Here is an 18,548-nt window from a genome sequence, read left to right on the forward strand (position 1 = left end):
GCAAATTAGAAGAATAGTTTCAGATAGTGATTAAACATATCAAATACTATTTTATGTCACCGAATTGGTTTGGAGAAACTGAAAACACCAAGTTCATTGTACTCCAATAGACGACCAAAAGTGTATGTGGTTCAACTGTAGACGAAAAAACAAATCCTCTTAGGCAAGTCTTCTCCTCGTTTTCTTCTTTTCCATATCCACTGTTAAAATTTTAGATTATTGTTTCAAATTTATAAAAACATAATTTTGAGAATTATAGGAAAAGTTATATATTTATCTGCAATATTAAATTATAAGATTGAAAAAAATAAGAAATTGTTTGAAATTTTAAATAAACTACTAGGAAAATCTTTCAAATTGTTTTAAACGGACTAATCCATATAAGTAAATATTTAGATAATTTAAAGTATATGATTAAATCGTTTAAAATCATTTTAATTAAATATATTTATTTATTTTATCAGAAAATAATAATACATTAAAATAAGTCTTTAAGGAATACATTTATTTTATTATTTTTATATACAATTTTTTTTTATCAGCAAGTAAAGCAAATAAATTTCTATATAAAAAAAATAGTATAATCAAATTCTTATATACAAATTTACAAAAAATAGACTAATCATGTGTTAGTTGGTTTTCCAGTTACAAAATAATCCAACCCTATTTATCTCTCCTCATAACACACATGTGATGCAATCAAAGTTCTCTTAATCTCCATAAACAACACATATCATTGCCTGATAATTGATCCTACATACATCAATTCCTGCCACGCATAAAACACGCAGCTATATCATGGATTGTAGGCACTTTCTTCTGTAGACTTTTTTCTGATAAAAAAAAATATTTCTTCTGTTGACTTTTTGCTGATATCTCTATGTGCATTTTTTTTATCAGCGAAGTTATCTCTATGTGCATACTTAATTGTGGTAGGGAATATTTAGTTGTTGTATTATTTGTGACCTTTTATTTAATAATGTTGTCAAGCTCTTGGCTTAGGGTTTGATACATACACCTGCAATTGGGGACTGGTATTGTGTCTCTATAAATTGCCATATACAACACATAAATAAAGACAGTTTGGTTCCACAAAACACCTTCCTCTTCAATGGCAAAGCAAGTCTCAGTTATCAACTCTTCCTACTGTGCTCCTCACTCTGTCACTCTACAAATTAATACTGAGGAAGGAGCCACTTACAATGAAAAGGATGATCGTCTCTTTTATACTGACGATACTTTTTTCACACTTCACAACCGTCGTGTCTTATACGATGATGCAGAAAACCCCATCGTCACTCTATACAGTAAGGTGGTTCCTCATGCATCAACTATACCCATTCTCCAATTAATTAGCTTTATTACTTTAATATTCGCCCACCTACAAAAATAATCTCTGCTTAAATTTTTCATTCTAGCCACTAACCTAACCAGGATGTTATTATTCTTAATTTTTATGCAGACTGTGTCGTTGCATGGGAGATGCAACGTTTTCAAGGGTGAAAGCACTGATTCATCTGAATTGCTATTTTCTGTGAAGAAAATCAAGAAATCACCTGGAATTACTAAATTAAACGTGTTCCTCGCAAACAACCAAGACAAAAAAAAAAGTGACTTTAGAATGATCATTTTTGGAAGTAAAAGGTCGTGCACTGTTTATGCCGGTGAATCTCCTAACATCGTAGCCAAAGTATGAGTACTGAGTTAGTATATCTTTCTTATTTATATTAATATTTCTTTGTTTTTTTTTTATCAGCCAAAAAATAATTAAATTAAATTTGAGACAACCCTTATACTATAACAACGCTCTTCCCTCATGCTTCCTACATAAAACCAAAATTAATAAACTAGGATGATACAGAAGATAACGCATAACAAAGGGTTTGTTTCCCTAATCCTAGATAGGCATGGGCTTGAAAACTGAGAATACCTCGCAAAAAACCAACAAAACTGCGCCTTCAAATTAGGCACACAAACTGCTCTTGCAAAACTTGTGATAGCATAACTAACCTGCACCTACTAAAAGGGTGCATCACACCACACAACACCGCAACATCCCCTTAGAATTAGGTTCCTGGCCAAGATTTACTCCTCCTTCTTCACTCAACACGTCCCTGCCTATAGTTGTAGCCCTGTACACGCTGACCTGGCAAAAGTGGTTGTAGATATCGAGTCTACTTTTTATTCAGTCAACCGTAATGGGCAGGGCCAAGATGGAATGTTGGAGGCCCAATTTGGCGTTGGGAGGGACCCCATAGTTGCTCATGACTATGATGATGGGCCAAGGCCCGATATGGAGATCTGCGTGAGAGAGGAAGAAAGTGATGCCCAGATGTGTGGGGAACAGGGGACACAAACAGAACCGAACGAAGTTTCTGATGACTACGAAGACGGGCCAAGAACCGATATGGAGATATGCGCGAGAGAGAAAGAAAGTGAATCCCAGGTGTATGGGGAACAGGGGGCACGAACAGAACCGAACGAACGCGAAGGAGATGATGTCGAAAAATGCCATACGCACACCGAAGAGCCTAGGGGAGGAAGCGCACAAGCAGTGAATGGTGCGGCGAGTGAGAAGGAGGATGAATACGGGATTATGTAAGAAGATGAACTTTTTAGATACGAGGAAGGTGATAACTCTGGAAAAGGGAACCAATCAGGGGATTTTACGGCGCGAATCACAGGCCCGAGTAAATCCCCAATTCGTCAACGCAAGGAGAAGGGGCTTACCGAACTGGGGGACTCAGCATCAATCCAAAGGAGGCGGTCTGCAAGACTAAGTGAGAAACAAGCCCTGGTAGGCCCTGGTAAACATCACCAAGAAGGTAAGATTTCTGCCTCAATCTCGGATGGTGACATAAATAATTGCAATTACCGTCTTTGTGAACAAGTCCATGGGGCGGAACCAGTACAATTGTGGGAGGTGGGAAAACTAACAGGGCTTGTTTGCCATGGGGATGAAGAGGAAGTTGTCCAAGAATACGTGGGTTTGGAAGAGAGGGATACTAAGGAGGTGAAACATGCTAAGGAGGGGGATAGGGAAGTTCTGCTATGATAATTATAAATCTGAACATTAGAGGAATGGGGGGTGGTACCAAGGCTAGGTATTTGAATCATCTCATATCTAGGGAGGGAGCAGAATTTGTTTGTTTACAAGAAACTAAAGCAATGCAGTGTTCGGATGCCAAATGTTACTCGCTTTGGGGGGATAACAAAGTTGGATGGTTACACTACAAAGGGGACAACGGGGGAGGAAGTTTGCTCTCGATGTGGCACAAAGATGTTTTCATCTATGATAGTCATGTGATGGGGAAGGGGTTTATATTCGTCTTTGGACTGCACGTTAAAGCTAATTGTAGGTGTGGGGTGGTAAATGTCTATGCCCCATGCTCATTGAGGGAGAAGAAGGTGTTGTGGGGGGAACTGACACGCATCAAACTGGCTTATCAAGATTTGATTTGGTGTTTTTTTGGCGATTTCAATGCTGTTAGAATCCTAAGCGAAAGGAAAGGAACAAGGGAAAGGGAGTCTCAATCAAGCGAAATAAGAGATTTCAACCGGTTTATTGACACCAACCTGCTAATTGAGTTACCTTATGTCGGGAAGAACTTCACATGGTTCAATTCCAATGGGATGGCCAAGAGTAGGCTTGACAGAGTATTGGTATCCGAAGATTGGATGCATATTTGGCCAAGCTGCAAACAGTATGTGCAACGCAGGGAAGTCTCTGATCATTGTGCCTTAGTAGTAAAATCCGTGGATAAGGATTGGGGCCCTAAACCCTTTAAAACAATTGACGCTTGGTTGTCTGAGAAAGGATTTATGAAGATGGTGAAGGACAGATGGTCGGCTTATCCAGCACAAGGGAATAGCTTCATGAAGGTTAAAGATAAACTGAAATGGTTGAAGGGGGACTTAAAAGTGTGGAACAGGGACACTTTTGGCAATATGGAGACGAAAAAGAAGAGGATTCTACAAGAGATTGAGGATTTGGATTGCCAAGACTGTAATGGCAACTTTGTGGAAAGTGAGAGACTGAGAAGGATCGACTTAGTGGGTCATCTGAAGGAGATTGATAATAAGCTAGACTCTCTTTTACGTCAGAAGTCTAGAGTGAGGTGGTTCAAGAACGGGGACTCATGTACAAAATTCTTCTACTCAACTCTGAGGTGAAGGAGAAAAAGGAATGAAGTGAAGGGTGCTGAGGTTGGGGGCCTGTGGTGTGAGGAGCCTAGCACAGTACGAACGGAAGCAAGAAGGTTGTTTGATAATAGGTTCAAAGCAACAAAAGACTTACGGGTTAGACTTGATGCAGTTGAGTTCAAGTACCTATCTATGTCAGATAATCTGAGCCTGGTAGAGGGATTCACTGAGAAGGAAGTGAGGGAGGCGGTGTGGCAATGTGAAGGCTCAAAAAGCCCAGGACCTGACGGGTTTAACTTCAACTTCTTAAAGAAGGGATGGGAGTTCGTGAAGGGTGACTTCATGGAAGTCATGAACTTATTTCATGAAACAGGGCGTATACCGAAGGGGTGCAATGCGTCCTTCATTGCACTTATCCCTAAAGTAAAGAATCATGTTCTTCTTTATCAGTACAGACCAATCTCCCTTGTAGGGGCTATGTACAAAATTATATCCAAGGTGTTGGCTGAAAGGATCAAGAAAGTTTTGCCTACGGTTATTGATGATTGTCAGTCGGCCTTCCTGAAGAACAGAGGGATTTTAGATAGCGTGTTAATGGCTAACGAAGTGATTGAGGACATCAGAAGATGTGGGAAAAGTGGGCTATGCTTAAAGGTGGATTTCGAAAAAGCCTACGACTCGGTTAGATGGGAGTTCCTCTATGATATGCTGAATAAGATGAGGTTTCATAGAAAGTGGATCAGGTGGATTCAAGGTTGTCTAGAAAGCGCCTCTATCTCAGTATTAGTGAATGGGAGCCCGACAGAAGAATTCCAACCTAAGAGAGGGTTGAGACAGGGAGACCCACTAGCTCCCTTTCTTTTTCTGATTGTTGCGGAAGGATTGGCTGGGTTGGTAAGGCAAGCAGTGAAGGCAAATCTACTATCCGGTCTTAGGATTGGTAGACAAGAGGTCGAGTTAAGCATTTTACAATTTGCTGACGACACTTTGTTTATGTGCAAGGACTCCTTTAGTAATGTGGTGACTTTAAAGGCTATTCTCAGAGGGTTTGAGATAGCCTCTGGTCTTAAGATTAATTTCCATAAATCCAAGCTTGCAGGCATTAATGTGCCAAGGAACAATATCATATGTTACATGAAGACTTTGAACTGCGATCAGATGACAGTGCCTTTCAAGTATCTTGGAATCGAGGTGGGAGGCAACCCAAGGAGGAAGAAATTTTGGGAGCCAGTCATTGACAAGTTAGAAGCTCGGCTTAGCACGTGGAAAGGGAGATTCTTATCAATGTCAGGCCGAATTTGTGTCATCAAATCTGTTCTTAATGCCGTACCCCTATACTACTTATCCTTGTTTAGAGCTCCGGTCTCAGTCTGCAAGAACATTATTAGTATCCAAAGGAGATTTCTGTGGGGTTGGGGGAAGGAAAAAAGGCCGATATCATGGGTAAGTTGGAAAAACGTGTGTAAACCAAAAGAGGAGGGAGGACTGGGTATCATAGACATACGTGACTTCAACTATGCTTTGTTAGCCAAATGGAGATGGCGTTGGCTATCGGATGAGAAAGGAAGATGGAAGGACATTTTGGAGTCGAAATATGATGGAGGAGGCGAGGTTATGCAATCCTCTCTTAAATCACAGTCATGGTGGTGGAGGGATCTTCATAAAGTATGCACAGAAGGAATAGGAGACGGATGGTTCCAAGCCGAAATGGGATGGATCCTAGGATCCGGTGAAAAAGTAAATTTTTGGGAGGACGTGTGGGTTGGAAATTCCAACCTCAAATCTTTATTCCCCAGGCTGTATTCTATATCTTGTAATCAGGGCCAGACAGTGAAAGAAGTAGGTGAGTGGGAAGGGTCAGAATGGCGATGGAATTTAAGGTGGAGGCGTGCCAGATTCGAGTGGGAATCAGTGTTGGAAACGGACCTAATAATACACATATCTAGGGCGAATGTTAAAAGGCAGGAGCAAGACATTCGGGTGTGGGGGATCAATGAAAAGGGGTGTTTTTCTGTAAAAACAGCATATGCAAGCCTAACTAAGAGAGGTGATGGCACCCATAATGAAGTCTTTAAACTATTGTGGAAGGCCAAGGCTTTTCCCGCTGTCACGATCACTGCATGGAGGGCCTTGTTGGACAGATTACCAACTAGAGAGTCTTTGGAGAGGAGGGGAGTGACGATGGAATCAACGCTGTGCGTTTTATGCCAAACTAAAGCTGAATCTTGTCACCATTTGTTTCTAGAGTGTGATGTGGCTGTGCGTGTGTGGGAATTATGCTATAGATGGATTGGTATTTTATCCGTACAACATAATGCCTTAAAAAATCACTTTGAAAGCTTTACGTTGACTCAGGCCAGCAACAAACAAGACATGGTTTGGAAAGGTATTTGGGTAGCTATTATACGAAGTATTTGGGAGCATAGGAACTTCATTGTGTTCAAACAAGGGGTTGCAGATGCAGAAGAGATGTTTCAACAAGCTCAGCTTAAATCTTGGTTATGGATGAAGAACAAGGCACACAAGTTCAACTACTCTTTTGTGGATTGGGTTTTAAACCCAATGCTTTGTATCAAGAGTTATAAGTGAAGATATATGGTATAGGAATGTTAGGAGGTCCTGATGATGATCTTGTGCACAGAAGGATGTACAGAGCTACAAAGGGTACACTTTTGTTGTTTATAGTTTGGTACTCACGGCCCAATCGGTGTTTTGTTCAAAACTGCAGTTATGAGCTATAGGTGGAATGGAGGAGTTTTAGATGCTGGACGTGGTTATGGACATGGCTTTGGACACTCGTTGGGCTCACTGGGGTGAATGGTGCAATGGACTGGAGTGATAGTATGGGTAGCTGATGCTGCTAGATGGGGTAGGGATGGCCTGGAACGGTATGCAGTAAATGCTACATTAGGTGGGTGGGGCGGAATGGTGATGCTGTAAGGTTGGTTTGCTGAAGCAAGGTCTTGGACCGAATGGGTGAAAAGGCTTTGATGGTGTCACAGCTTTTGGGTGCAGTAAGGGGCATCACGAAGTAGGAACGCTTTGGTTGCCTTTTCACATGTGTTATGGCAGGTCTTTGTAATCATAGCAGCAACACTCAATTCTCAGGGTGCAACACGGACACTGTGCTGAACGTGGAGGTAGAATCTGTTAGCAAAATGTGGTAAAAAGTGAATGGGTCCATGATGCTTTTCTGGTCTAAGAAACTGAAAGTGCCTATGGCTTTCGGTGGGAGACTTGCATCCAACTCTGAAGCAATTATGCAGTGGTCATTTTCTTAGTTTTTCCAAGTGGATCACGCCTGAGGTGGGGCAGGGGTTTTTCTTATAGCTAAGTTGTGTACTCACTGCTGTAGTATATTCTGTCATATATAGTTGTATGCTTAAGCTTTGAACACTTTTTGTATACGGGTTGGGACACCCCTGAAGTGTCCCGTTCTATTTCATTAATTCATTGCTGATAAAAAAAAAACAAATATAACCAGAGTAACCACCCTTCATCCAACTTCCATGTATCAGATTATTTGGTGCCATCTGATTACAGCACCTTCAACTGCACCTTACAGAGCTCCCTTCACAAAACTTATCCACAGCACATGATTTGAACCATACAAACCTTGTGCCACCTTGCATGTCAAGACCAGAAAAGTGGCTTCTATTTAGGGTCAACTTCAGCTGACAAAAGGCTTCCCGAATTCCGCCAAGACCAGAGTCATACAAGCAGCTTGGTTGCCACTTAGTAAAAGAGCTTCCTACGCTTGGTTAAGGCATTTGAACATTTTTCCAATGGAGCACGGCTCCAGATCCACATCTTCGTAGATGAGGTTCCTCCCTAGGAAAGCAAGGTGGTCTAGTTCCACCCAAAGCCAGTAAAGTCCAACTGTAGCAGACCTGCAGCAAGACACCCTTAAGCAGCACCAGACAACACCTAGAAAACAAAAAGCATACAGCTCCTAGACACAATTCAACAACAACTTTGAAGTCTCTTAGACTTCTGAACCTTGTCCACACCAGCTTGAACTTGTGCAAGAATCCCTCGTGATTCGCTTAAGCTTCATTACAATCTTCTTAGAACCTGTACTTAATTCTACTTTCACTCAGCAAACCTTCAGATCCCTTAATATGGCAAGACAAATCCTAAAATCTAAAACAGACCATCAGGATCAAATTTTCCAACATCTCTCAAGCTGGCCAAAAAGCCCAAATCCATATGCTTCTCTTGATAGCCCCATACTAGTAGCCATTACACTTTTTGAATTTTTACATTCAATTGTGTAGCTTTGCATACTAGATTCATAGTTACTGTCCCACCAACACCTCCATCTGTGTCATGGCCCTATACTTTCACATTTCATATGACAGCAACACCCTCTTGGTCCTTAATTCCTTGCCCAATAATCCAGCACATTAGAATACCTGCAGAAAAATGCGAGTAGATGTTTTATAGTCCCTTTCACACCAAACTCCATTCTAAATGCACAGGGCCATGACACGGGTTGGTGTTGCTCCAACTATAGGGTGGACCTCTCAAAACCCACCAGTGCCTAGCCCCCAAACTCCAACAGTCCTCTAAAGTGAGCTTTATATTGGGGGGAATACTACAACAGTTTGCACTCCCATCCTGACACAGCCCCCACTTATTCCTCCAACCAATTAGAGCTGATCACTAAACCCTATGTCCAGGCCTTTAGACCAGATATGCCAACAAACCTTCCGTTTCTCTAGGGACCACTAGATACATCACTTAACCCCACTTACTTATAGCTTCCAATGCAGATAAGTGGGTTCAAGACCCAATCCACAAAAGAATAGTTGAATGTGTGTACCCTATCCTTTAGTCATAGTCACGACTTGAGTTGGACCGTTTGGAATATCTCTTCCGCATCAACTATCCCTTGCTTAAAAATTATAGAGTTCCTGTGCTCCCAGATACACCTCACTATAGCTGCCAAAACACCTTTCCACAATAGGTTTTGTGTACTACTGGCCTGAGATAAGTAGAAATTCTCAAAGTGAGTCATAAGATCATTGTGTTGGACAAACAAGATACCAATCCATTTAAAGCACAACAACCAAACAGCCTGGGCAACTTTGCATTCTAGGAATAGGTGTTGGCATGATTCATCCTTAGTCTGACACAACGCACATAAACTTGTGTCCAACGTCACCCCTCTCCTACTCAAACTCTTTCTTGTTGGGATTCTTCCCAAGAGTACCCTCCATGTTGTGGTTATCACATTGAGGAATGCTTTAGCCTTCCACAGGTACTTGAACACATCATGATGAGGACCTATTACATGCTTAGCTAGACATTCATATCTGAATTCACAAAGAACACCCTTGATTCATCACACCTCCACTTCTGTATATCTTTATCTTCTGTAGACATGTTAGCCCGAGAAATGTGCATAACAAGATTTGCTTCCATGACGGCTTCCCACTCGAATCTGACTCGCCTCCATCTTAGATTCAACTTCCATACTGATTCTTTCCACATTCCAACCTCTTCCACCTTTTGGACCTGATTTAGAGACAGGAAGTACAACCTGGGAAACAAAGTTTTGAGGTTAGTATTACCAACCCACACATCCTCCCAAAATCTAACTTTGTCTCCACCTCCTATTTTTCATACTAATTCTTCTTGGAACCAACCAACTCCTCCTCCCTCTCTACATACTTTAGATAAGTCTCTCCACCAACAGGTTTGGAATTTCACTGGTGTATGTGAACTGTCTAACTCCAAGCCATACTTTGAGTCCAGAAACTCCTTCCACCTTCCTTTCTCTTCTGATAAGAGACGTCATCTCCACTTAGCCAGGAGAGCATAGTTAAACTTTCGTATATCTTTGAACCCCAGTCCACCTTCCTCTTTCGGTTTACACAGGTCTTCCTAGCTTACCCAAGAGATTGGTCTCTTCTCCTTTCCCCAACCACATAGGAACCTTCGTTGAATAATGATTATGCTTTTATATACCTAGTCCGGCTCTTTGAAGAGGGAGAGGTAGAAAAGTGGTACAATAGTGATAACTGATTTGATTAGACATATTCTCCCCGTCATGGATAGAAATCTCCCTTTCCACACACTGAGTCTAGCTTTTAACTTGTTTAGAATAGGCTCCCAAAACTGCTTCTTCCTTGGGTTCCCTCCCACTTCTAGGCCCAAATATATAAACGGGACTCCCATCTGCCCATAATTCAAGGTCTTTGTGTAGCATACAAGAGCGTTTCTATCAACATTGATGCCTGCTAGCTTGGATTTGTGAAAGTTAATCTTCAAGCCTGATGCTAGCTCAAAGCCCCTAAGAATAGCCTTCATAGTTACCACATTGACATAGGCATCCTCACATAAGAAGAGAGTATCATATGCAAATTGCATGATACTAATCTCTACCTCCTTCCTTCCAATCTTAGTACCTGACAATAGGTTGGCCTATTGGCTTCCCTTACTAACCCGGCTAGGCCTTCAGCTACCACAATAAAGAGAAATGGGGCTAATGGGTCACCCTGCTTCAAACCTCTTGTTCGTTTAAATTCCTCCGTAGGACTCCCATTAACTAGCACGAAGACGGTAGCGGATTCCATACAGCATCAGATCCATTTTATCCATTTGCTGTGGAAACCCAACCTGTGAAGCATATCATATAAGAAATCCCACCTAATCGAGTCATAAGCTTTTTCAAAATCCACCTTAAAGCACAATCCTTTCCCGTCGTACCTCTTCAGATCTTCTACCACTTCATTAGCCATAAGCACACTATCCAGCATCTCTCTGTCCTTTAAAAATGTTGATTGGCTTTCATCGATAACCGATGCTAGCACTTTCTTTATTCTGCCAGCCAACACCTTTGATATGACTTTGTATATTGCGCCCACTAGTGAGATAGAACGATATTGTTCTAGCTTGGTGGGGTCTCTTACTTTAGGTACTAATGCAATGAATGATGCATTACACCCTTTCAGAATTTGTCCTGCTTCATGAAAGTAAGCTAAAGATGCAACAAACTCATCTTTGATAAAATCCCAACTTTCCTTAATAAAGTTGAAATTAAATCCATCAGGATTAGGACTCTTTGACCCATCACATTGCCATACTGCATCCCTCACTTCTTCCTCGGAGAAAACAAATATAAGACTCACGTTGTCTTCGGGGGAAAGAGATTTAAACTCTACCGCATCGAGTCTTACCCCGAAATCTCTTGTTGCTTTAAACCTATTTTCAAATAGCTTCTTCGCTTCTATTAGAACGGTATTAGGTTCTTCACACCATTGGCCCCCAACCTCAACTCCCTTGACTTCATTTTTAAGTCTTCTCCACCTTAAGGAAGAATGGTAGAACCTAGTGCAGGAATCCTCATTCTTCAGCCAACTTGCTCTAGTCTTTTGACATATAAGGGATTCTATCTTTTTATCAGTCTCCCTTAGTCGGTTCGCCAGTTCAGTTCTTTTCAACCTCACACGTCCCAAGAGATCACCATTGTCGTCGTCTTGGCAATCTAGGATCTCTATTTCCTGCAGGATGCTATTCTTGGTTGACTCTAGGTTCCAAACACATCTTTATTCCATAGTTTTAAGTCAACCTTCAGCAATTTTAGCTTTTCTTTGATCTTCGTTATTTCATTCCCCTGTACTAAGTATGATTGCCATTTTCCTTTCACCAAATCATTAAAACCCCTCTCCATGTGCCAGACGTCAATGGTCCTAAAAGGTTTAGGACCCCAATCCTTATCCACGGTCTTCACCACTAACGCACAGTGGTCTGAAACTTCCCTCCTCAGGACATATTGTTTGCACATTGGCCATTTTTGTAGCCACTCTTGAGAGACAAGAACTCTGTCTGGTCTACTTTTAGTCGAACCATTTGACTTAAACCACATATATTTCTTACCTACTATAAGTAAATCCAACAATAAGTTGGAGTCGATGAAGCTATTAAACCCAAATATCTCACTTGATTGGTCTCCCCTGTTCCTTACACCTTTCCTTTCACTTCTGCTTCTTATGGCATTAAAGTCACCACAGAAGCACCAAACTGAGTCTTGAGATGCCACTTTAATATTGGTTAGTTCCTCCCATAGAATCTTCTTTTCACCCAGATGCAGCGTAAATATTTACTACAACACACCTACAGTTCGATTTTAGGTGCTGACCAAATATAGCAATGTACCCCTCCCCCATCTGGTGACTTTCAAAACTAAAAGCTTCTTTGTGCCACATTGACAACAAACTTCTAGCTCCGTTGTCCCCTTCATTGTGTATCCATTCAACTTTGTTGTCCCCCCACATAGAAAAACATCTAGGATGCGAAAAGACAGTTGTTTTTATTTCTTGCAGACATACAAATTCTGCTCCCTCACAAGTGATGATATGCCTCATGTACCTAGCTTTGGTACCTCCTCCCAAACCTCCAATATTCAGGTTTACTATCAACATAAATAACCACTTTTGTTACCCTCCTCATAACTCTGCATAACCTCCAAATCTCTCACATCCATACACTGAAATTCTTTCACAACCTCTACTTCATCCCCACGGCAAGCGATGCCAATATGTTTATTAATCTCCCATAGCTTTGATGGTTCCTCCATATATTCCGACTCACGATATCTTGAGTTGCAATTATTGATATCCCCATCAGAAATGGTACAAAATTCTTTCCTACACAAGAATGAGAGGTATCCCTTACCTAGGATGTTCTTGCACTTATTCTGACCGACCGCCTAGGGTGGGTGCTTGATTCGCCCAATTCCCATAGTCCTTTCATCTTGTGCCGTCGTGGGGGTGTTTTGCAGATGCTTCCCACATATGCTTCCTCATCTCCTAGCAAGAGAGATACATTCCTGCTTGGGCTAGTATCCTTTGGTTCGTCATTAGCTTCTTGGGCCCTATGCATATCACGATTATCTTGTAGACCATCTTGCTCCCACGGTTTCAGCATCAATCCGACAAGCGGCTCGGGTTTAGCTGGTTGCCTCAACGTGTTTTCTTCGTTGGATTCTTCCTCTAGCACCTGCACCACCGAAGCTGTAGCTTGACATTCGTATTCTCCAGTATCGATTTTCTCTTCGCACCCTGACCCACAACCCATCTGCATAGACCCTTCATCTCCCTCTTCCAATTGGGCCAACGCACAACCCTTCTCTTGTCCACTTCGGGCCAATTGCTTCCCCTGTTGGGCCAAGGAAGTATTGGGCTTACGCTGGGTAAAGTTGTTCTCAACATCCACCACAAGTCTAGCCAGCTCAGCGTGTTCAGAGAGGCTATCACTATCGGGGTCGCAGATGTAGGTAGAGTGGTTGGCAGGATCAACCTCTTCAGATACCTTCAGACCCTTCATTCCTTCATTAGTGAAACTCTTAAAAACTTTTTCCTGGCTTACCTCTCCTTTCGTTGCAGATACCTCAAATGGTTTATCCTTTGTCGTATGCGCTTCCTGTTCCCCACCTTCATCTGCCTCTCCTTCCTCCGCCTCCCCCTTTGACCCGCGGTCCTTCCTATCCCAAACCTTGACCTCCTCCTCACAGCTTTTCGCAAATAAGTCTGTTTCTTCTATATAGGTCTTCGACAAAGAGATACTATCAAAACACTCATAAACATTGAGGGCACACTTACATTGGCTTTCATTTATTGTTGAGTTCTCCTCTTCAATGAATATATTGAACGTTTGGTCATTTATCTACATACCCTTCGCCAACCTAGCGTTACAGTTCTTCAATAAATGAACTTGAAGTCTGGCGTATTCAAGGTTCTCCCATAATAACGTGGACTTATCAATGGCCACCAGCTTTGCCACTTCTCCTACCACTTTAGAAAAATAGTCCTTGTTCCAGAAGGTGATCAGCAAACCATAGCACCTCACCCAGACTATCTTATGGCCTGCTACATAATCTTCCAACCAAGGGTCAACGATCTCAAAGACACTTTCGAACCACTCCTTGTTAAGTTTCAAAAGATCTTCCATGCTCTCCCCTTCTCTTGGCGTCAGGAGAGTTAGGTTGTCACCCAAATACCTCACTTTTATCATGTTCATTCCTCCTTTCACAAATTCTTCTCCCAGTTGGGCAAAGTTCATATCTATATTGAACTGGCCAATGACACTGTTTTCCATCCACGACAATACATGATGTTGCGTCTTGATAACAGGTCCCTTCCATTTCTGTTGCAATTCACCTTTAACTATGTCAGCATAGGATTTGTTTCCTTTCTTTTCCACCCATACCTCTTTTCTCTTCATCTTCCCGTTTAACACCGGAACCTCCTGGATTCGCTTCTTGGTATCCTTTGGGATCTCCTTGTGTAGGATTCTGTTTTCCCTTCTCGATACTCTGTTAGATTCCAACTCATGCCTTCGATATCTTGGAATGTTCACGTAAAGCTTCATGTTTCCTATATACACTACAAGAAAATCATGAAATAGAAACCAATTTTTAGAGACCAAAATAATTAGTTGCAATGGTAACTAAATTAGATACCATTTTAGAAAATAAAAAAAAATTTGGTTTCTAAATTAGTTTCTATTATTGTTAAATAGTTTCTAAATTGGTATCTAATTAGCAACCAAGGTTTTAAAGACCAAATTTAGAAACTAAATAATTGGTAGTTAAAACTTTGGTTGCTAATTAGATACCAATTTAGAAACTATTTAACAATAATAGAAACTAATTTAGAAACCAATTTTTTATTTAGTTTCTAAAATGGTCTCTAATTTAGTTACTATTGCAACTAATTATTTTGGTCTCTACAAATTGATTTCTATTTCATGATTTTCTTGTACTGATAGATTTGGTCTAGCTCCCTCTCCAGTCGTCCTGCATTTCTCACTTCAAAGAATCTTACAAACCCAAATCTTCTCTCCCATCTGTTTAGCCTACGGGATATGAAGACTTCTTTTACCCTAGTCCATTTTTGGAAGACCTTAATCATGTCTAGTTCACCAAAGCCATTTGGGAAGTTTGAGAAGAAGAATGTTGTAAAATCATATGTAGGTTTATGTGGTTTGTGGTCATACCCATGGCCACCGTATCTCTGAGTTCTTCTCCCTTCCATTTCTCTTGGGTTAAGTTCTTTGTTGCAAAGTTGATGTCTGAATTTCTATGTGGGGTATTGGCTGGACCAATTAATGAACAATGATTGTGAAAATTAATTTTTTGTTTGTCTTATAAGTAGTAGAATTTAAATATATTATGATAATTATATATGCATGTTTCTCTCTTTATGTAGATGGAGAATAATGGTGGCTTCAATGTCTTCGTCAATCCCAATGTGGACTACGCATTCATAGTGGCGCTACTTATGATTGTTAAGGACATGAATTGTTGTGATGAGCCCCAGAATAGTACAAATACAAATAAAACTATTAGTGCCCTAAAAATAATTTCATTATCTTTTTGAAGTAGCTAAATAAATATATTGAATAAGAAAATATAAATAAAAGTGAGGAAATAAGTTTGGAGTCCTCCCTAATGTACTTATATAGATGTCTGTTGTATTATGTTGTATATGGCTATTTCTTTATCTTTTATTATATCAATGACAGTAAAGTTAATGGTAACTTATATAGATCCGAAATGTGTGGGAGAAGTTTTTTTTACCTTATCTCTTGTAATAGCAAAACCCAAACGACACAATTTTGTAGGCAAAACAAAAAAAAAAACATTCATGGTATAGGAAAAACTTATCTTAAAGTTAGTTATATCAACAATTACCAAGTTGATATGTTATGTAAATAACTTACTCACGAATTATTCTTTGAATAATAACTTAGTTATAGGTAAGTTACCATTGAATAAATTTGTGAATAACTTCGTAGATCAATGCATGCATGGATAACTTATCTATAGAATTTCTTTTAGCTAAATCATGCATGGACTTTTTTTTATGAATAAATCCATAAGAAATAGTAAGAATATTTTTCGTCTTCCAAGTCATGCCACTCTATACTTCTATAGTTACAAATGTGAAAGAAATTTTATCTCAACATTTAAATATCATATCTCAAATATTCAACGTTTAGTTCAAACATCCATATGCAACACACTGAAAAAAAAAAGTTTTAAGGGGATTTATTTTTACATTATTCAGGGTTAAAACCTCTATTAAGTCATTTATCCAGGGTTGCAGTTTCCCCGCTAAACCATTCTTGGGAAACGTGTTCATCGGGGTTCTTTTAAACCTTAGGAAAAGTCTTTCACAATCCATGTTCATGGGTTTAAGAACCTCCGTAAAATATCATGAGTTTTCAAAACCTTCGTAAAATATCATTAGTTTCAAAATTTTCGTAAAATGACTTGCCATTTGATATAACCTTCAACCTCATTTTCCATCATCTTTAACAATTCTCCGGACTTCTCTCTTCCACTTTAGATACACTGCTCTCCAGCACATGCTCAATGGCCGCCAACGACAGTCCTAGTAAGGAATCACAATTCAGCCACACTTATGTCTAAGGAGAAGAAACATTAAATAAGGCATTGTCTTCTTCGAACTCCAATATTGTTCTTCCCCAACTTGGATCACAAGCCACTATTATCTAACACAGCAACAACTGATGTTTATCACTGTTTTATATATCCTAAAGAATTGCATTATCTATCAAATGTGGGCTTCAAAACCATGTGTGTTCTTGACTAACAATTGCAAGAACATATTGCAAGAAGAAATTAACTTTATTACTTCTCACTTTTACAGTGAATTAATTATTAGATGTATTTTAAAATAAAGGCCTTAATTTAAAATATTTCAAAATTATGAGAATTAAATATTAACAATTATAACTAAAACTAAAATTGCACATAAAATATACGTACATCAAAAGTTAAAACAAAATAAGTCAGATTTTTTGAAGTATGAGCTCGTAACAAAAAAAAACTAGGAATTATATAAACCAAATAATCAATCATAAGATATATGCAAATATTGTTAAAATACTTATTATCCAAGATTAGTTGTTGAAATACTTATTATCCAAGGTTTTTTTGTAGATTTTTTAAAATAAATTTTTGAAACTTGAGAAAACTTATTTGTAATGGAAAGTTACACTTTCAAAATTTTAGAGAATTTAGTTATAAAGTATATAAAATATATTTAAACTATGTAGTTTTAATTATTTATTTATAAATAGATTTAATTATATTTATTTATTCAAGTTTGAAAAATATGGAGTGTTTTATTGAGGTTCTATAATAAATCTTTGAAATTTAACGAAGGTTAAAAAAACTCTGTTATTTTGTTGGGATTTTAGAATAAACCTTTGAAACTTAACAAAGGTTAAAAGGACTTTAATTTACTGAGGTTGTAGAATAAACCTTTGAAACTTACTGAAAGTTAAAAAAATCCTCTGTTATTTTGCCGAGGTTTTAGAATAAACCTTTGAAATTTAATGAAGGTTAAAAAAACCTCCGTTATTTTGTTGAGATTTTATAATAAACCTTTGAAATTTAACCAAGGTTAAAAAACCTCTGTTATATTGCTGAGGTTTTAAAATAAACCTTTTGAATTTAATGAAGGTTAAAAAAAAATTCGTTATTTTGTTGAGATTTTAAAATAAACCTTTGAAATTTAATGAAGGTTAAAAATGTAAAACATGGAAGCTTTGATGATCCAAATCAAATCTGAGTGAAGGGTTGATGCTTTGGTGTTTTGGTTGGAGCTTAGTTCTAGGGTGTTTAGAATTCTTGTACAGATCATTCTTGTCCTATGCACAAAGCTAAATCAATCTATGTTAAAAGAGAAAAATGTTTTTCTAAGCAAAGAGAAAAACAACCGGTTGAAATCACGATATAATCAGTTGTTTTACACTTAGCCTGATTGAAGGTTTTCAATACTGTTTTTGACTTGGTTGACTAACTGTCATAACCAATTCAACCGGTTAAAACGACATTTCAACCGGTTGATTGTCACGTTTCATAACATCTTTTTCAAAAACCTGTTGAATCTGTTTTCAGTTGGATTAAAACTGTTTTGGCTCATGATTGACTGCCTAGAACAGCTAGTTTTAAGAGCTATCAATATGGTTTCTCTTTGGATTTCAAAAACAACAAGAAAGTGAGATTGAAATTGTTTTTTAGAAGAGATTCTAATCAAATTTTTGCAAGATTGCTAAGTAGTTGAGCATTGGTTCAAGATCTGATCTTAGGAGCTCTGTGATTCCTGAATCACCAGGTGTAATCTGTTCCTTTCTGATTCTTGTATTTTTTCTTTTATAAACTTGTAAAAGGTGTGTAAACCTGTAAGGTCAGAGGGTGTTCTGACTAAGGTTGTGTGAAAGGCAAAGAGGGTGAGTGCTCTTGTGGTTTCAAGAACACCTCTTTGTGGCTTTGAGTTTGTGTTATCTGAGATTGATTAATAAAGGAAACCCAGTGGTTGTTATGGGGATTGGATGTAGCACAGGGTTGAGTGAACCAATATAAA

At 39.1% G+C, this 18,548-nt stretch overlaps 2 protein-coding genes across 4 annotated transcripts in view; one reads left to right on the forward strand and one right to left on the reverse strand.

Moving 5' to 3' along the window:
* LOC137823902 (protein LURP-one-related 10-like) overlaps positions 1–18,548 on the reverse strand; it is a 56,344-nt gene that overhangs the window by 21,721 nt on the left and 16,075 nt on the right. The window lies entirely within an intron of this gene.
* Positions 935–15,707, forward strand: LOC137823901 (protein LURP-one-related 15-like). Of its 3 annotated transcripts, XM_068629225.1 has the most exons (3): positions 935–1,312; positions 1,463–1,690; positions 15,360–15,707. In XM_068629225.1, the coding sequence occupies exons 1-3, from the start codon at positions 1,112–1,114 to the stop codon at positions 15,528–15,530; spliced, it is 600 nt and encodes a 199-aa protein (XP_068485326.1). In that variant the 5' UTR covers positions 935–1,111; the 3' UTR covers positions 15,531–15,707. The 3 variants fall into 3 exon arrangements, with proteins under 3 accessions (XP_068485326.1, XP_068485325.1, XP_068485324.1); XM_068629224.1 differs by lacking the exon at positions 15,360–15,707 and having other exon boundaries at positions 972–1,307; positions 1,463–4,173; XM_068629223.1 differs by lacking the exon at positions 15,360–15,707 and having other exon boundaries at positions 1,075–1,312; positions 1,463–4,173.

This window comes from Phaseolus vulgaris, chromosome 8 (assembly GCF_000499845.2).
Source record: "Phaseolus vulgaris cultivar G19833 chromosome 8, P. vulgaris v2.0, whole genome shotgun sequence".
Taxonomy (NCBI): Eukaryota; Viridiplantae; Streptophyta; class Magnoliopsida; order Fabales; family Fabaceae; genus Phaseolus; species Phaseolus vulgaris.